This window comes from Fulmarus glacialis, unplaced genomic scaffold (genome assembly GCF_000690835.1).
Source record: "Fulmarus glacialis isolate BGI_N327 unplaced genomic scaffold, ASM69083v1 scaffold10845, whole genome shotgun sequence".
In the NCBI taxonomy this organism is placed as follows: Eukaryota; Metazoa; Chordata; class Aves; order Procellariiformes; family Procellariidae; genus Fulmarus; species Fulmarus glacialis.
In genome coordinates this window covers 1-17,859 of record NW_009213651.1, presented here as the reverse complement: position 1 = coordinate 17,859, position 17,859 = coordinate 1, and the positions used below count along the sequence as shown (strand labels likewise).

General features: G+C 42.1%; 1 protein-coding gene across 1 annotated transcript in view; it reads right to left on the bottom strand.

The window, feature by feature from the left end:
* USO1 (USO1 vesicle transport factor) overlaps positions 1-17,689 on the bottom strand; it is a gene marked incomplete at its 5' end in the record, with an annotated part of 36,008 nt that extends 18,319 nt beyond the window's left edge. The window contains 8 exons of the mRNA XM_009578262.1: positions 291-469; positions 2,250-2,370; positions 3,015-3,070; positions 3,230-3,332; positions 5,360-5,460; positions 11,077-11,156; positions 17,418-17,482; positions 17,603-17,689. Coding sequence (XP_009576557.1) covers positions 291-469; positions 2,250-2,370; positions 3,015-3,070; positions 3,230-3,332; positions 5,360-5,460; positions 11,077-11,156; positions 17,418-17,482; positions 17,603-17,689 — 792 coding nt within the window. The remainder of the gene's footprint in view (positions 1-290; positions 470-2,249; positions 2,371-3,014; positions 3,071-3,229; positions 3,333-5,359; positions 5,461-11,076; positions 11,157-17,417; positions 17,483-17,602) is intronic.
* Between the last annotated feature and the right edge of the window lie 170 nt (positions 17,690-17,859).

The following is a 17,859-nucleotide window of genomic DNA, read 5'->3' as shown; positions in this document are numbered from 1 at the left end:
GTACAGGAGGATTCTTAGGATTACCCCCAATTATGTATTTAACTCAAGTCACTGTTACATCTTAAGTTACATGAAATGAAGTTATGCGATATGCCAGCCATTACAAATTCAAAATTTGGCAATAGTATTTGTGCTGAAAGCAGTACATCTCACGAATGTCGGTAGCTAGTTCTGAGCTAAAGACAAGACATAGATTTCGCAGTTAACTATTACATTACACTTACTCTTCATTCCAAGAGAGCTGAAAAAGTGTTGACGTCAGTACTTAGGAGTTAGATGAAGTGTTTTACCTGCAGCATTAGGTGAAGATTAGTTACTTTCTGTGCAGACCACCCACAGTTATCATCTCCAACTTCGAACCAAGGCTTCATACGCTGAATGTATGAACCTTCTTTAAAGAAATTCTGATTGGAATTATTATTCTTCAACAAGTTTTGTAATAGGAGAAGACAGTCTTCCACTACTATTCCTGGTGAGACAAAAACCCAAAAGATTAATCAAAAGATGACACACGGAAAACTAACTAGCTTCTCCACGCACCGAGTATGTTCTAGATGGAACAGAGCACGCGCTTCTGAACTCTTCATTCCTAACAAACATTACATTTGGATCAAGAACTGTGAACCTCATGCATGAAAAAATAATCTAAGGTCACTCTAAATTGACTACATCACTGTTGAGCCAGCGTATTTCCAAGGAAACTGTAATTGTGTTTCTTCGACAAGTCCGAAGCAAAAACGTTATTCCCAAAGAATATACAGTTTGCATGGGTTAATTGGGTAGGAATGGGAAGACCTTCAAACAAAGCCTCACAACCACTTTGTGTCTTGCAGTATACCTACTTCAGAGTCAGGCTACACTACTGTCTCTTTGTATTACAAGCGCTAAGATGAAGTTCCTCTTGAACTGCATCATGATTCAAATGCAGCAGTTCTTACTGGATTACACATTCATTCTCTTTAATCACCGGCTACATCTTCCACTCATCTCAAAGCTACTTTTTGGGTTATTTTGGTGGAGAAGCAATTCTTAGAAATAGCCCTTACAATGAGCCAATTCAAACTCAACTTCTTGGAGTTGCAACAGCTTTTTTTCTTTTTTTACCCTCAGGTTTTATCTGTACTGAAAAAGCACTGTAGATGCTAGTCAACTATGTGCTCTGTGAAGAGAAAATCCTCCGACAGCTCTGTCCAGAAGACAATACGAATAAAGGCAGCCTGCTGCTGGTACTGCTGGGATGCCTCCAAACCTGGACTCGACAGAAGGGACGAAGGTTTACTCCTTGCACTTCCGAAAACACACAGTCAGTGCCAGAGTCGGGAGTGGGAGAACTAAGAGAGACCAGCTGCCACATTCCCCCCTCCCCGCTCCTGCTGCAGAGCCACGGCTGGTAACCCAGCCCTCGGCAGGGATGCAGACAGGAGGAATAGACACGTAGCAGGGGGGAAGCAGAGAACTCTTTGCACTTAGGAATTTACATACCAAGTCTCCTAAAATTATTAACGGCCTAAAAATAGCAGCTTTGAATCAAAGGTTTGCTTAATCCTTCCATGCAACACACCTGGAATAATTCAGCTGGGAAAGAAGCATTAACTGCTCCTGCAGCCCACAGAAAGCTCATGGAACAGCAACAGCATGTGTTGTTACTGAAATAGATCCTGTAGCAAACTACAACTGGTGGTAAACTCATAATGGGCTGCTAATACAAAAAATAAAGGGCACCTAAGTGCTGCATCATTTTTGCTCATTTTTTTTATTCTTCCCCCCTCCAACAGGTAAATGACTTGGCAAGGAGCTGACCAAAAAACTGAAGTTATAGTGAGGCTGAAGAAACTCAGCAAGCTGTTACTCCGAGCCACTCCAAGCATCCATGGATCTTGCAGGAGGAATGCAAATGCCTAACTCGTAAGTGACAAATGCGGCATACGCGTATCTGACACTGCCATTCAAAGTATATACATTCACAGACCTAAGCCAAACAAGAACACACAAACTCACACACACACGCTCAGAGAAATTAAGTGATGTTTTAACTTCGCATCTCAAGACTAGTTTTCAAAAGATGCTGAAACCCTGCCTACTTGGCTCAATCTGTTTTTGCTTGTTTTGTTACGACCAGACTCTGTGTTTTGATCCTTCTACCCACTGACCTAGCTCCTATTACATACTAAAGTCAGCCTGTAAACATTGTCACCTAATAGTTCGTGCAGAAGCACAAGACTAGGAGTAAGTCTTAGACTTTTCTGTACCTCCATCGCTGTTTCCTTCTTCTGTTATGATATCCAGAAGTCTCTCAAAGGCATTTTCGAAGGCAACAATCTTCTGTATGGCTGCGTTACTTTTTGTCAATTGCTGTAACAACAAGACTCCCTTGACAGGTGGGGGAGAGAAGAAATTAAACTTAGTTCTCCTAGAACTACATTGCTTTTCACAAATCACAGCTCTTACAAGGATGCTAAATGAGGAGCGTAATCGTTAGCCAGAATCACAGGACAGAACTGCAGGCCCTGCAACTCAGCACATGTAACAAAACCCACCATGAACGCCACGCAATAGTTGCCTCGTGCCTCACGGCGCTTCAAAATAGAACCACGGTACTCTTAAAAAGGATGCTAAGTGGCTATAGAGAAGAAAGAGGGAACTTGTAAAGCACCTCATCTCTTCAGTAATAAGCAATTAGAGCATTTTGACACGTGATGAATAAAGAGGAAGAATTGAAGTAAACCTAACAGAAGGCCAAGAGAAAGATCAGCTAACATACTAGGAAAACCCTACACAAGGGTCAAGGTTTGCATTAAATACACAGTAACAGTTTGCTTTTGTTACGGCAATTGTGGCAAGACATCCAAAAGCCACCCAACGCAAATGAGGAATGAAATATTCCCAAGTAGCAACCACAATGATTTCTTCACGTGCATTTGTTTAACTTAATCCAAATTCTGCACAAGTACTAAGCAATTCAATTGACAGTTACTATTTATGAAGAGGATAAACTGTCGTCGTTCTGTACTTACATCATTTCGTATAACCTCCCTAGAGTCTGCTAGTAAATCCATGAGTCTGGAAACACCTGCAAGAAACGCATTAAAAAACAACAGCGTAAAAAAGGTGCAGCTTTTTCTTGCCGGAGGTCATTAAAGCACCTTGCTTGAGACTCCTCTAGCCCTCTGCCAGGACGTTTGCTGAGCTTCCAGCTCCAAGTTTATCGGCGATAAACTCAACCACTTACCCATAGGGCTGACAAGAATTATCTGCTGCACTTGAGGTCCTTGCTGCTTTAAAAGAGATGTAAGTAGTTTCACTCCAGGCCAACGAACATGGAAATCAAATTCCTGCAAAGATGGAGAGGAGTACATTAAGTAATAAATTCCTCAGTATTCAACTTTCTCTTCTAGACACCAGTTATGCATAGACACGAAACGGATAAGGAATTTCATCTCCCATCAATTTCTTTTTTCATCCACCCTATTACAGCACACGGCCAACAAGTCAACACACTATCCTGTTCCGTGGTTCCTTCTATTTTATTATCAGCCATGTGAACGCCCAGCAGTTTCCTTTCCTGCCTCTCCTCTGGGGTAGCTTTCCTAGCTATTTCTTCTTTATAAAAACCAGTCAGTGCAATCCTCCAGGGATCGGCCCATGCTACCCAGAAATACAAGCGGGAATGAAAAGCAAGCCCTTTTGTATTATTCCCCTTCTTCCTATTCCTAAACAGAAACAGCAGCTTCTCTGTTAAAACAGGGTCTTGTCAGCAAAAGAAAGCTCAAGAACTGTCCATGGACAGACTTGACCAACCGGAACAAACCTTTGGGCTCCCCAGGTCAGCTCAAACTCATTCAACAGCTGGTGACTGGACCCACATCTCAATTGAGTCACCTCACAGAGCTTTCTGTACTTCTAATCCTGGTGGTTTTAAAGCATCACCTTGAACTAAACCAGTAGATCACTAATTTGGACAAGCAGTCTTATATTACCCCTGTTCCTAGTTACAAGTGAAAACTGAACGTGTGTCGTCCTTTCCTCAGCACCCTGCCTACCCCAGGCACTGGCCAAGATCAACATCTCCACTCTACTTGGTGCAAAAGAGAGGTGGTAGCTAATCAATTTTCTAACCGTCTCGGCAAACAGGCTAGTCTATAAAGCTTTTTCTACAACTGACTCTTGTACAGGACAAACCCTGAATGGCACGATACTGCTAGCAAAGAGGACGCTAAACTAAGGCATCTGCAGAGATAAAGAACGGATAACTTGGAAAACACCGCGCAAGCTTCCAGCTCTGCACAAGCGATATACATTTTTATCAAACGACACTTCTGCGTGCAATTGCACACCAAGCTAGTTTCAACGTCACACAGCTCCACCTATAGGTTTCACTCATATTTAGGCCAGATGCTTGCATTTCTGAACTTGCAGGTCTCAGATTTGGATCAATAAAATCAACAGAACCCTGCTGCGGAGTAAGGCCCTAGTCTAACTTGTAACAGATACATCAATCAAGTATATCCTGGATTTCCCTAAAATACTTATTGCCTTTATGCATCTCAGGAATGTATTTATAAGCCAACCTTTCACACTCACTAAGTACTTTCATAGGACTCTTAGCGACAAACTGAAGTTTCAGAAAGACAATTTTACTAACTCACTAACCGTAGTCTACAAAACTGTGCTCCTGATTTGCATTTCCATCTACTGAGGCCTAAATTCACCACTCGGGGATTAAGCCTCAGATATACTGACAAAAGTTTAATACTCCTGAAAGCATGACATATGCTCCATATGGGAAGAGTAGAACATCATCTTTTCACTGAAGATGGACTACGAAGAAAAAAAAAGAAACAAACAAACAAAAAAGAGATATTCATGTTGCTCTTATTCTCTCAAGCACAATCATACTCTTAGTTTGGAAACAAACTTTTTAGCAGTTGAAAATAAAGAGACAGTCCTTGAGGATAAAACCATTGGAAAATGAGTTAAACGTATCACGCTGATGGAAAGCAGTCACCCTTTCTACTTGAACTGCATCTCAGACATGACTATCTCGTTATCATTTAATGATCATCTAAAACATTATCCTTGCAGGAGTGACAACAGTTGCTGTTTGTGGAGCAATGTTTTTTACTGGTTCTAATCAAGTCGCTAAACCCCTTTCAACGTTACCCTGCTTTAAAAGCTGCACTAATGGCGTTCATCCCGGTCATAGTCTTCTCTCCAACCCCACATTCGCTATCTCTAGGAATACCTCACATTTGACATAGGCTTCACTAGAAGGACAAAAACATACCTTTATCCATTGAGATAACCTCCCTGTACAGCACTACCTACCTCTCAGTATTCCAAGTATGATACTGTTACTCACCTCCACAAGAGTCAACAAGAGTGTGACATTTTCCTGCTGTTTAATGAAAATCTCTGTGAACTGACTTCCCAAATCGTCAACTTGTTTTGGTAAGTTTTCTTCTGTAATAGTAAAAACCAATGTATTACAACACATGATTGGAACAACTTCAGGTAGTTGTGATTTTTTTTCTTACTAAAATAGGGCCGTGGGTGACAAAAAGGTTTAGAGTCACTGCTATAATGTTAATTGAATTATCTTCAAAACAAACACTGCCACAAGCTTTGCACAAAAGAGGAAACCTACATTATTCTAAACATAAATTTTATTGAGAGGAATGTTGTTTTAAAAACAGGAGGGAACCAAGAATCTACTAAACAAACTCATTTCAGCATTAAGAGAAAAAAATCCTATTTCCATTGATCACATCCAACCAGATTCACAGATCTCACCCCAACAGTTGCCTGTGACAGATATAACCAAGCACACTCCTAAGTGAGCAGAGAATTCAGAGAGAAAAGGAGAACCCTCCCAGCAGAGGAGGAACAGAAAGCCTCAAAGTGGCTACATTCGCATGCAGCTGAACTGATCCAGTAGGGAAGTTCCTCATAAGTACACTTCATACCAAGAGGCTTGAAGCGAGCGGTGGGGAACATAAACCATCTAAAGCTAAATGGCTCAAACACCTCATTTATTTATTTTGGTTTAGCAATAGAAAACACCAAAAAATCAGGAAAGAAGAGTAAGGTTGAAACAGATGAGCATCAAAACCTCTCAGTCTTGGAATCCGAGTTAATTTCAGAAGGGAAATGAAATGCCATTCTGTTATTTACTCTTCAGTTGTGTAGAATTGGGGTAGCACATGAATTTCGTCTTAACACAATTATTTCATGCATCGTTGTTGCACAAACAAAAAACAAATTCAAAACTATCCCACAAAACAACAGAAAACATGCAAACGGTATCTCTGCACCGCTGCTGTTTTTCTAGGCTGAGTGACAATTTACAAAGCTATTTCACAACGCAATCGTAGGTGGGTACTACTGGTTGGCATAGTTAAGGTATTTCAGTTGAAAAATTGAGCAAGAGCAATTGTAATTCAAAGGCAGTTTTTTATTATACTTTCATTTTGGGCAGGAAGAGAAAACGTTTCATTCAAGTCCAGTACAGTTTCTGAGACCTCAACTTTTCAAATGCTTAGCAGTAGTTCAAATCCAGTCCCCTTCAACAGGGGCGGGAATTCAGTTGCACATGACAGCAGCGGCCACCCCATATAAAACGAGTCTCTCATCGAGTTTAAAAAATAGGTCGGTTCTTTGTTTGGTTGTGTTTACACAAGGCTCCTCACAACAGCACAAAAGCCAATGAAGACAAATTCACTGCTAGGGGAGCAATATACAGGACACATCCACTCATATCCAACTCCAGCCAAGCACCCTTCTCCCTACAAAGCTTCCTCTCCCCACACATCCCCTAAACAACTTGCTGCTTTGCTGCCTTCTCTCTCCATAGCCTCCGAGCCCCTCCTCTCCCGCAGAGCGTGCTGCCACCTGCCCAGGCTCTATTCTGTGTTTTAAGCAGCTCAGACAGCCCAACGCCTCATTGAAGAGCTGCTCATCTTCTAATGCAGATGTACATTCAGCACTGCGACACCATCCCATGCTAGCCAATGAAACCACAGGCACAGGAATAGCTTGAAGCATAAAGCACAGAAAGAATGTGGTAAAGCCACTGAATTTCTGACCAAATCCGAAGGTCTGATTTGGTTAAGTGAAGGCAAAACAAGGATTCTTCCTCCTGCTTAAACCGCAGGCTTTACAGCCTTATCAAGGAGTCACTAAGAAACCATTAACAACTGTGCAGCTATAAAAAGGGTCAAAGAGCACACATAATCTTCAAACTCTGTACCTTGTTAGGGGCATGGCAAAACAGAGAAATCAAAGGACTCTACCATAAAAATTTGGTGCCAAGAAAAACATTTTAATTCAACCAACCCAATTCAAACTGTTGGCAATGGTGATTCACTGCAAGGTATCAGTTTATAAGATCTAATTTTTAAGGATTTCCAATACAGGAAAGAGGGTTTTTTGGCCTTTCAAACATGAGAGAGTAGCTGATCATTTCTCTAATGTAGTATAGCTCTACTTCTCCCTTGAAGCAGGCTTATTGGTAGGTAGCTTACAAGAGGGAGAGAGAAGCAGCATCAGTACGCTGTAAATTTTTAGCTGCAGAAACGATGAAATACTAACAAAAGATGACAAAAGGGAGGACAGACTGTGTGCAAAAATAACTCTAGCCCAGGCATGTGCATCTAGCAGAAAACAAGTCCGATAGTGAGCTCTCTGAAGCTGAGCGGCTTATCAAGTCTGGGTTACTCCTGGTTTACATGAATAAACAAACAAACAAACAAAAACAACCAGGTAAGCCAACTCCACCAAAGTTCAGTTGCTGCACTTGCTACTGTAGATTAAGAGGCAACTCAGCTGAGAATCATACACAGATTGCACACGCTGTAGCTTGCTGCAAACCAAGGAAAGCCCATAGACCTAAACTTTTTTTCTTTTAAATAGATGCTTAAGTCAAAGTATTTCACTTAGAATTTTCCATGAGCTGTGACTGAACATCTTGTCCTTTACCCAAACTCAGCTACACAGAGCAAGTGTTTGAACTATGGATTCTTCCTAATCCCAACTCTTGTCCTTGTGCAAGTTCCGGGTGCTAAGGCAAAACCTGAGCAGTATACACAACTAACACAGCCTCTCACAAGTTTGCTGTAGTTCTTATTTATTCCAGAAGCTTGACTCTAGTTCAGGATGTTTAGGATTCTTCTATAAAAGGGCCAAATTAAAGTTGTCTTCCCCCCCGCCCAACTCTTGCTTTCTCCTATCAGTATTTCTTCTGCTAAATTTTAAAAAGAGAGAGAGAGGGAGGGAGGGAGGGAGGGAGGGAAGGAGGAGCGGGACAGAACGAAACAAGCAAAGTGAAACGGCATCTTCTACTTAGGTGGATACACCACAGATCTTGCAGACAGACTTCTACCTGTCATCGCTCTTTAAATCTACACATTCACAGGGCTCAAATAAAGAGAACGACTTCCATCTATTAAGATTAGCTCTTAGTGCTAATTTACTAACAAGCAGCACAGCAAACTAGAATTTAATCTTAAAATAAACAGATGAAGTGCATTTTAATAAAACCAGTTTAAAAAAGAACGTACAAAGTGTTAGTGGTAACTTACAGTAGAAGCGAACACTGTATTTTAACATGCATTGCTTAAAAGAGACACTGTGAAGGATGCTTGCGTGCAGTGCGTGCATTTGTGTCGAACTTAAGGGCTTCTTGAAAACAGAAACTCTGTTCACAAACTTTTGCCCATTAAAATCCTACCAGTTCTGAAGCTGCACACTTTCTTGACATCCTAAACAAGAATTTATCATTATTACAACCTCTGGAGATATGCTGCATTCAACATGCCCAAATCACATGAAAAATAAAATTGGGAAAACACTTCAGTTCCAAAGAAAATGTGTAGAGCAGAACGCAAAAAGCTTTCACGAAGCTCCAATGCAAGTCTTTACAGTGTCCTTTTTAAACAGCAGCGAGTGTTACGGGTGTGAGTAGTAACTAGGCCTAACACAAAGTGCCATTTTTATATAAGTAAAGGTTCTTTTACCTTCAGAATCATCTGTCAATGCAGATAAAAGAAAAACAAGAGAAAGGTTTACAAACAGCACAACCAATAGCAGCATAAGCTCAGATTTTCAAAGCAGCCATCCTAGCTTTTTACAGCAGCAATTACTCCTTCAGGTAGTTCTTGTAGAAGTAGAAGAACTTAACAACCCCGTACTCTAACACCACTGGTGATCGCACATACATAATTCAAGTTTGTCAATTCTTTGCTCTTCGTAAGAGACTGCTAGTAACATTCTTAAGTCCATGATCAAGGCCACTACCACGAACATGGATTCACCAGCACTGTAAAACTCTGATCTTGTTCAAAACCTCTTTCATCAAGATCAGGCAACTGGATGAACAAGGAAAGAAAGGCAAGTAAGCAAAGCAACAATTTGAGAAATGGTTAAGAATAACGTATCACAGAACCATTTCAGCTTGCAAGTCTCTTGCAGCTGCGTAATACGAGACAGGTGCGATGAGAGGACACACTGCACAACTTAATGCCCACGTACTGGCAGAAATTTATTCATATTGGAGAACCCTCACCTATGTTCCATAAGGTTATTTATCACTTAAGGAGCCTTTGAAGAACTATCTTGGGGTACATGCTGCAGACAAGAGACTTCAACTCAAACAGCAGTATCACCTCACATTCTGCCCACTCACAGGAGCATTCACGCTCCACTACATGTAATGGAAACTGAAAAATGAGATACAAGTGCTGTCAATGTCTAGAAGGACTCTTGAGGTCCATGGCAAATGCAGGATGTTATGAACCCACAGATATTCAGTCACCTTAAATGTAGCCTTCTGCTTACACTGTATTCATGCTTACCCAAGAAGTCTGATTTTTTTTTGACAAGCTGGTATGATGGATTTTCGTGTTCAGTCACGTAAAAGCAGAATGGATATCCTACAAGCCTTTTTACTTGTTGTTGATCTTTATCTCTTAAAAGCTTGAAAAGCAACTCTACGGCCATTTGGCTTAGATTACTGGTTTAAACAGTCACCAAGCCAAGACCTGATTTGCACATACAAACAGAAGTGGTTTTCCAAATAACACCTGCAACAAGGCACAAGTGAAACGTCAGAGAGGCCAACTGAACTTGTCAGAGGCATCTGGCTCTTCTTCAGTCTGGGCGCTCACGGCTCTCTATGTATTTAGTTTTAAGAACATTCGTCTTGCCCAAGTCTAATTTGGGTTACTGCTGTCACTTCTTTCAGCATATTGATGTTTCTGTGAAATATGGGGTTATTTTGAAGACCATTTCATTGGCCTTTGAGACCAGTTTTGATGGCCTATCAAAAAAGGCCTTCGAAAATAAAAGGCAGGAGGGGCAGGAGTTTCACAGCCTAGCTGTACAGTGTCTACTTCTCCGTCTAACTATCTTGGGGAGGATGGGCAGAGTCCTTCTTTCAGCATATTGATGTTTCTGTGAAATATGGGGTTATTTTGAAGACCATTTCATTGGCCTTTGAGACCAGTTTTGATGGCCTATCAAAAAAGGCCTTCGAAAATAAAAGGCAGGAGGGGCAGGAGTTTCACAGCCTAGCTGTAACAGTGTCTACTCCTCCTTCTAACTATCTTGGGGAGGACAGGCAGAGTCTCTTTCTAAAATGCCACAGCAGGGCTGGAAAAGACGGTTTTCACACTTGCATATAGCCACCTTGTCATAGGTACCTGAGATTTTATTTCTCAATATCCTTGTTAAATCATCAGATAGTAGCGTCCCATTTGACAGTAACAGCAAGAACTGTCCTTTCCCAACAGCAAAGAATGACTCGATTCTTTATTTACAAACTAGAACGAACAATGAATTATCCCATTCCAGCCTGGCTGCTGTTCACAGAACATAGTTTTTAAAATCAATACGCAAGAGATCCAGTATTCCTTTAATGCAAGCTGCATACAACAAGATTTTTAGCGTTGTCGTAACAGCTACACAATAACAAAACAAGTGTCAGCATTAGTAAATGACAGAGTATTACAGTTTATCATTTGAACAAAACCACGAAGAAAAGCGCCCCCACAGTTAACACAACTATTACTACCAAGCGCTTACCTTGCTCCTCCTCTTCTAGGTCATTCGATATTACATTGTAGAGAGTGTCCAAGGCATAGCCAATTATTTCAGAATCTGAACTGCAAATGAAAGAACCACTTTTCTTTAATGACTTATTTCCAACTACTCTTACCATATTGTTTTTCTGCACAGGCAGTTCCCTTTGCAGCATTAGATCAAGTGCGAAGGACTGATGTTGACAGACATTTTGCAATACCATGTAACCATGAGCTGTCCGGTCCCTGAATGGAGTCAAACTCCTTTTCCCAGTTCCATTCCCTCAGGTGGCCACATCCAGAAAGTCTGGTGACACAAGATGACCACAGGAAGCTTCACTGTACGCGTGTCTTCCATTTCCTGAGTCACTCCTTCCAACCTGCTCCTCAAGTATACCAGGAGAAATCTCTCGGAGGGATTCGGACCCCTTCGCGAGGCAGCTGCAGCCAGGCTTCAGCACCATCCCAGCAAAGACCCTCCCCGCCACCCCGTCAGCAAGAACCAGGGGCCAAAAGCTTGCGCTCCACGTGGATGCAAAGACAACAGCTGCGGATTCTACCAAACAGGCCAGTCTCCGTGTCACCAGCTCGGGCTACACCCAGCTATTACGGGTTTTTGAACTCCAAGCATCCCCAGGAAGCTGCTGGGCAGCCAATCTAACCCCAAAGCATTAATTCACCTGCTTACACCAAGACTCTTCTCTTAATAAGCCTTGCTTTAAGAGAGACCTGTTTCTTCTACGTTACAAAGACCGAACAATCTGTAAACCCTACACTACAACAAAGACACAGTGCAAGAGTTTCAGGGGCAGAGATTGTAACCGTTTTTGGTTCTTGCTTTGTTGCTCATAAACCAGAGACGTATGAAAGCACAGCTGGTCAAAAAACAAAGCCAAATAAAACCGAACATCACACAGGAAGGCACCTCAGAGTGCAGAAGGATACACCTCACAGCTATTTTCATGTCTTGCCCAAGCATCAGAAGAGCACGCTGTCAAAACAAGACCTCTCATTCAAACTTTTAAGTATTTGCTTTCACTGATCTCTAAGGCATACAAAGTAAGGCCTCCACACCAAAGATAAATTTGCATTTTGAGAAGCTACTAGGCCGGTTCAGAGCAGCGGCCTAAAAAACCTAACCTAACCAGCTATCTCTGCTAGACCACTAATTAAAGATGACAGACCTACAGCAGTTGTTGCAACCAAGAAATCCAGAGATGCCTCAAGGTGATCCACCAGCTTTTAGCAGACAGAATGGAGCAATCCTTACCTACAGTTCTTGTATCACTACAGCAAGAGCTTTAGCGAGCTGTCAAAGTGACGCCTCACCGCCCTTTCTACGACTCTCATACTAAATCAAAAGCTAGAAATAACCAGGTGTCAGTGTAGTTTGATATTTCACATTGGGTTTTGAATTGAATCCTTGTCCCGCTGATGTCCTCCCAGGACACGTGCATTTTTACTCAGTGTGTCACTCAACTCATACCACCTGCTTTTAAGCAGGGCTGTAATGGAAACAAAGGGGAAAAAAATTATCTCCTCCTCTGCCAGACTATTAGTCAAAGCGAGTAAAGGAAGCTTTTAGTCCATGTAAACGGTCTCATCCAGCAGGTACGCTCAGATTTCCAGCCTGCTTATATTTTCCCTTTATTGTAATTTTAGTTCTTCAACACAACACTACAAAGCCTATGGTTTCCTTTTCACGTAACTGAAACCATTCCACATCTGAAAAACACATAGAAATGATTCCCTGGAGACTTAAAAAAAAAAAAAAAAAAAAAAAAAAGAGAGAGAAAAAAAAAAGATCCAAGCTGCAGCCTTGCTTTTCTGCTTTTCCTTTCCCTTGTTAGGGAAATCACAGCAGCTACAAAAGAATAAGCAAATTTTATGGAGATGTGGTAAAAGCAGGCCTCGTTTCTCTTGTCAAAAGAGGAACACATCACAAAATGAGGACAGCAGCATCCTATCTTTGCTGTTCACTGCCTTGCTACCATCTGCTGTTCACCACGTAAAACATTTTATTGATTATTCTGTTCAGACTGAAGCTGTGCAGCTTTTGCTCTGGAGTGAAAATCAGTCACGAAATAGAATTCCAGCGTCTCATGCATCTATAAAAGATGGAGCCTTTATGCAATGCAACAATCCAGCATAAGCCACCCTAGGCATCTTCCCTCTGCTAGTTGAGCTTTTGTGTGGCACTCGACCAAGATGTCAGTGCAGCGCTCCACGAGTCCACAAACAATAGCAGAGAAAAATCATACGGAAATGAAGGCACCCACGTATTGTCCTGTCCAGATAGGGTGCATCAAAAATGCTTTTACCTATTCTTCTAAAATTATGGCATTTCACTACCAGAATAAAGACAAGCATCATCTGTACTGTCAAGAAAAGCACAGAAAAGCAGCGTGTTACTATCATGTTGTCAATCACAGCATGCCTAGAAAGGAGGGCATTTTGTTACCCCTAAAAAGTCAAGTCCTGGAAAAGCTAACAAAGGGGTAATGACATTTATATTGCCTCTTACAGAAGTTTTTGTGAGACGCCTACCACAATTTGACAATTTGGAACTAATAGCACAAGAATAACTGAGGTTTGTGCCTTAAGAAAAAAAGAATTCTTTCTCTTAAGTTCATATTAGGTTTCAAACTATTACAATTGTCACGCTGAAATTTAAAAACCTACAAGTAGAACAAAGCAGTTAAAGATCAAGTTGACTTCTTGCTCTGGTGCCTTCTCCCACACCAACAGCTAAGTGGTACTGGCCTGTTCTACAGTCGATGCCAAATTTTTTTCAAAATAATCCCTGGTGGGATGTGGCAACATCTAGACAGCAAGTCAGGAAAAGTTCTCTAGTAGATTACAGTTCCTACTTCATATTACAAAATAAACATATGTCACAAGAACACTGCTGTGTATAAGAGTCTGGAACATTAAAGGCTGCCTCCAGGATGGCTGGTGCGCATAGCTGAAAAACTAGTGAAAGAAGCCAGTTTTCTATAGAACAAGTTTTAGGTACTCAGGCAGGAGATAGAGCTTAAGGCAATCTGCAAGTACACCGAGTGAGAAGTGGAATGACGTGTTCGTTTAAGAGACAGAAGTGGTGTATTTCTGTTCCAGGATAAAGGCTGTAAATAATTTGAAGCAACAGTGTAAGATCTGAGGACAGAAATGAGAACAGGACGCAAGAAGCGCTCACCATTTCAGCACAGCCATGCAAACCAGGCCTTTTCCCTACTCAAGTCAGGAGATGAAGCTATAAATGCCTCTCACCTCGTACTAACAACTTCAGAATTAAGGAAATACTAGCATGCCTTATAACGCAAAGAGATAAAGAAAAGTGCGATTCACTACAAGGGAAGTTAATGATTAGCACAGTAACGATGCTGCAAATGGAAGGAAGGAAAAAACGGCTACTACAGAGCTGATACGTGTGCTTATCACTTCAAATTCCAAGAGAAGGAACAATTGATTCACCAAAATCAGGAGACACACCGGAGGTGAAAGACAGCTACTTTTTTACTCCAGGGCTACATAAATAAAAGTTAACGTAATGCTCAGAAAAGCTAAAAGCTGTGCTATCATACTTGGCTGAGAAGGTCTTAAAACCAAATGACTTTTCGATTAGATACCGAATTCACAATAAGCTTATTTGCATTAGAAAATAATCATCTCTTAACAGCAAAGTTGCTTCGATTTTTCATATTGCTATTACATATTCCAGCAAGACAAATGCTGCTGAAGATCAAACAGTTTGGCATCTTGAACTATTCCATTAATTTTTGGTAAATACGTAATAGGAAAGCGTGTTTGCACTTGTCACTGTTCTCACGTTACAGTACTCCGTACAGCAGCTATCCATTCCACATATGCACTCAGGCTCTGTGAATTCGTAGACCCATGCCTGCTGCTGGCTCCTACCCTGTAATTCTTTCCACCCAAACAGCCCATCCCTGCAAAAAAGGCTAGAGAGCCGATGAAGCCTCACCTGATACAGCCCAACCAAGCCCTGCTTCTACTCAACTGGGAACTAAGAGGGCAATCCCATGGATTATGTTCACATTCTGATGCACACAAAACACAGCAACTACAGGCATACCTCCAAGACAACATGCAGATAGGTGTGTAAGATCTCCAGTCAGTAAGGTAACAACCATCAGCAGCTTCGCGGCCATAAAGCTTCACCTCAGGAGCTCACCCATCTTCAGGCCAACCTAATAATCACTGAAAAAGCATACTTCCCTAAAGCTAAGCTACAGAGGAAAACAAAAGTCACTATTTTGACTTCAGCAAACTGTTTTCCCGGTCCTTTCATATTTCTAATCAAATTAGACCTTCTGTAATCTTAAACTTCACACCAACACAGTGAATGTACAGGACCAACGCATGTGACTCACTCACATGAATACGGTGACATGTGAGAAGACAACTTCAGTCAATCATTGACTTCTGTTTTCTCTGACGTTGCACTGCTGCTTCTTAAAAATAATCTTAAGCAGCTGCAGCGCAAAAAATAGAGGAGGACAGGAGGGGGAAATGAGCATTTTCCACTTCTGCAGAAAGCTTCAGGGTGCCTCAGGTGGACACTGGAAGAGTCCAAAGATGTCACCTACGGGCACAAGCTGAAACAGCGATGACAGCACACCAGCACTGTCCTCTGTCAGACCACCATCCTCTCGGTTCAATACGCCCGTCACACTGGGCATTGGGGACAGCTCAGCCTGCGGCTCATTTATCAAGCAGTTACTCAAATGAGCTGACTTAGGTTTGTATTCCTACAACTGAAAGAGTCCCCAAAGCCTCACCTCTACAGTCACTGACCCCAAACCGTGCACTCACACCACCTGTAACATGCACCGAACTTGTCAGACACGGGGGCTACAACTAGACCTCTCTCAAATGAGCCACAGCAGACAACACGTGGGCCAGCTGATGTGCTGGTCCACCATAAAACATGCAATAGGAAGTCTCCCTATCAACGTCTGGTGGAATGTTTTCAGCATTTTTTCAACCGAAAACCCAAAAACCACAAAGATGTATTTACTGTTTTTTCAACTGCAGCCTGAGTCGTACAAGACATCTGCACAGAGCCCCAGCACACGCAAATTCCGAAGGGACAACCAGAACCCAAAAAGCACAGAAAAGCTCTCAAGTTCCTGCCCTGAAGGGTTCGGGTTAGCATCTCAAAGGGAAGGAGATCAGTAGAGCCCCGCCTCCCTTCTCAAAGTTCAAATCTGGCCTCGAGAGCAGATAAGTGGATGAAAGCAGGCTCCTTGACCTAATTTTTTGAAGGGCTTCCCCTTCATGTCAGTGACAGTTACTCCTATAACCTTCCCTTTCACCGTTTGCATCATACAAGTTGCATGCAGGCCAGACATTCCTTTTTAACTACCCAGCCACCAGAACGGAAACAATGCATCCTTCTAGACACTGAACTGCTGCTTTCCTAATTGTCCTTTGTCTTGACATTAGGAGATGCTTCCCATTTACGCACATGCAAGTAGTCCACATACGCCCTTATGACTGGGTTTTTTTAATACGTTTACCAGCTTTACGTTCAAATCCAGACTGAAAGACTGTCACAATACGCTTGTCTACCTAAGCGCCGAGACTGTGCGGTATTTGAAGCTTAAATCGGAGCACTGCAAACAGGGTCCAAGTTACAACATGTGGGTACTGTCAAGTACAGCAATGCGATCAAGTGCAGAAAGAGATGGACAGCAAAAATATTTTAAATGCTTGATTGCTTAAATGTTACATTCTAGTCCGCATAAAGTATTTAGTCTAGTGTCCTCTGTCGTAACAGCAGCCATGGTGTCCAGCTGTCCTATTTACTTGAACCCTTAAGTAGAAATGCCTGCATTACTCCCCATGACAGCATTATTCTACCAATTCATTTGATGACACACACCTGAGAAAACACACGTTTGGTGACTGCATTCATTTCCTCTTAATTCTGTCTAGTTCACCTTATGCCCAGAAACAGGTTGATTTGGGTTATTTCAAATACCGTATTTAATTAACATTGTAATTTTGGATTTACCTTTCCACAGTAGTGGAAAGTGACCACAAGAAACATTAACATGCACTTTGGTACCACCTTTACTGTAGAACTGGTCTTTCTGTCCCTCATCCAAGCTCCTAGAATTCTGTTCTTTTCACCTCTGAATACGCTCCGATTAAGTTTTCATCATAAAAAGCCACCGTGACAGAAGACTCGTTAGAAACCCAGTTCCCCTCCTAGCTTTAATGGTACACAGAACCAAGTCTGGTTTTGTCCGTTTCAGCAGCAGAGAGGGGCCAGGTTATCGGCTGGAGGTGGCTGCCACAAGTCAGCAACATGCTTACCGGTCTGTCTGAAGAACGTGGATGAGATGTTCCATAGCCTGTATGCCTACCTCCAGTCGGTATTTCTATTTGGAGAAAAATGGAATAGTTAATGGTCTAGCCCAAAGCCCAAACAAAGCTTTTTAAGCAATACAACACAAAACTATTGAAAAGCCACGTGGCTCTTCAAAAAGTTCGATACTTACCTTGGATAACGATTTAAGAGCACGTACAGCATCCCTGCGGTCATCCAATAACGTGGAAGAAGCTACCCGGTCACACAGCTTCTGAATCTGGAAAGGTACGAGACACGTGAGATAAAAGACCACCAAAGACAGCCTGATGTCAGGAACTGCGCGGGAGAGCTGTTAATTCCCCACATCCAAACGACAGCTTCGCTGCTGGGAGCGGCAGGCGGCCCCGTGCAGTCGGTGCCTGGGCGCGCCCGACTGCCGGAGCTCCC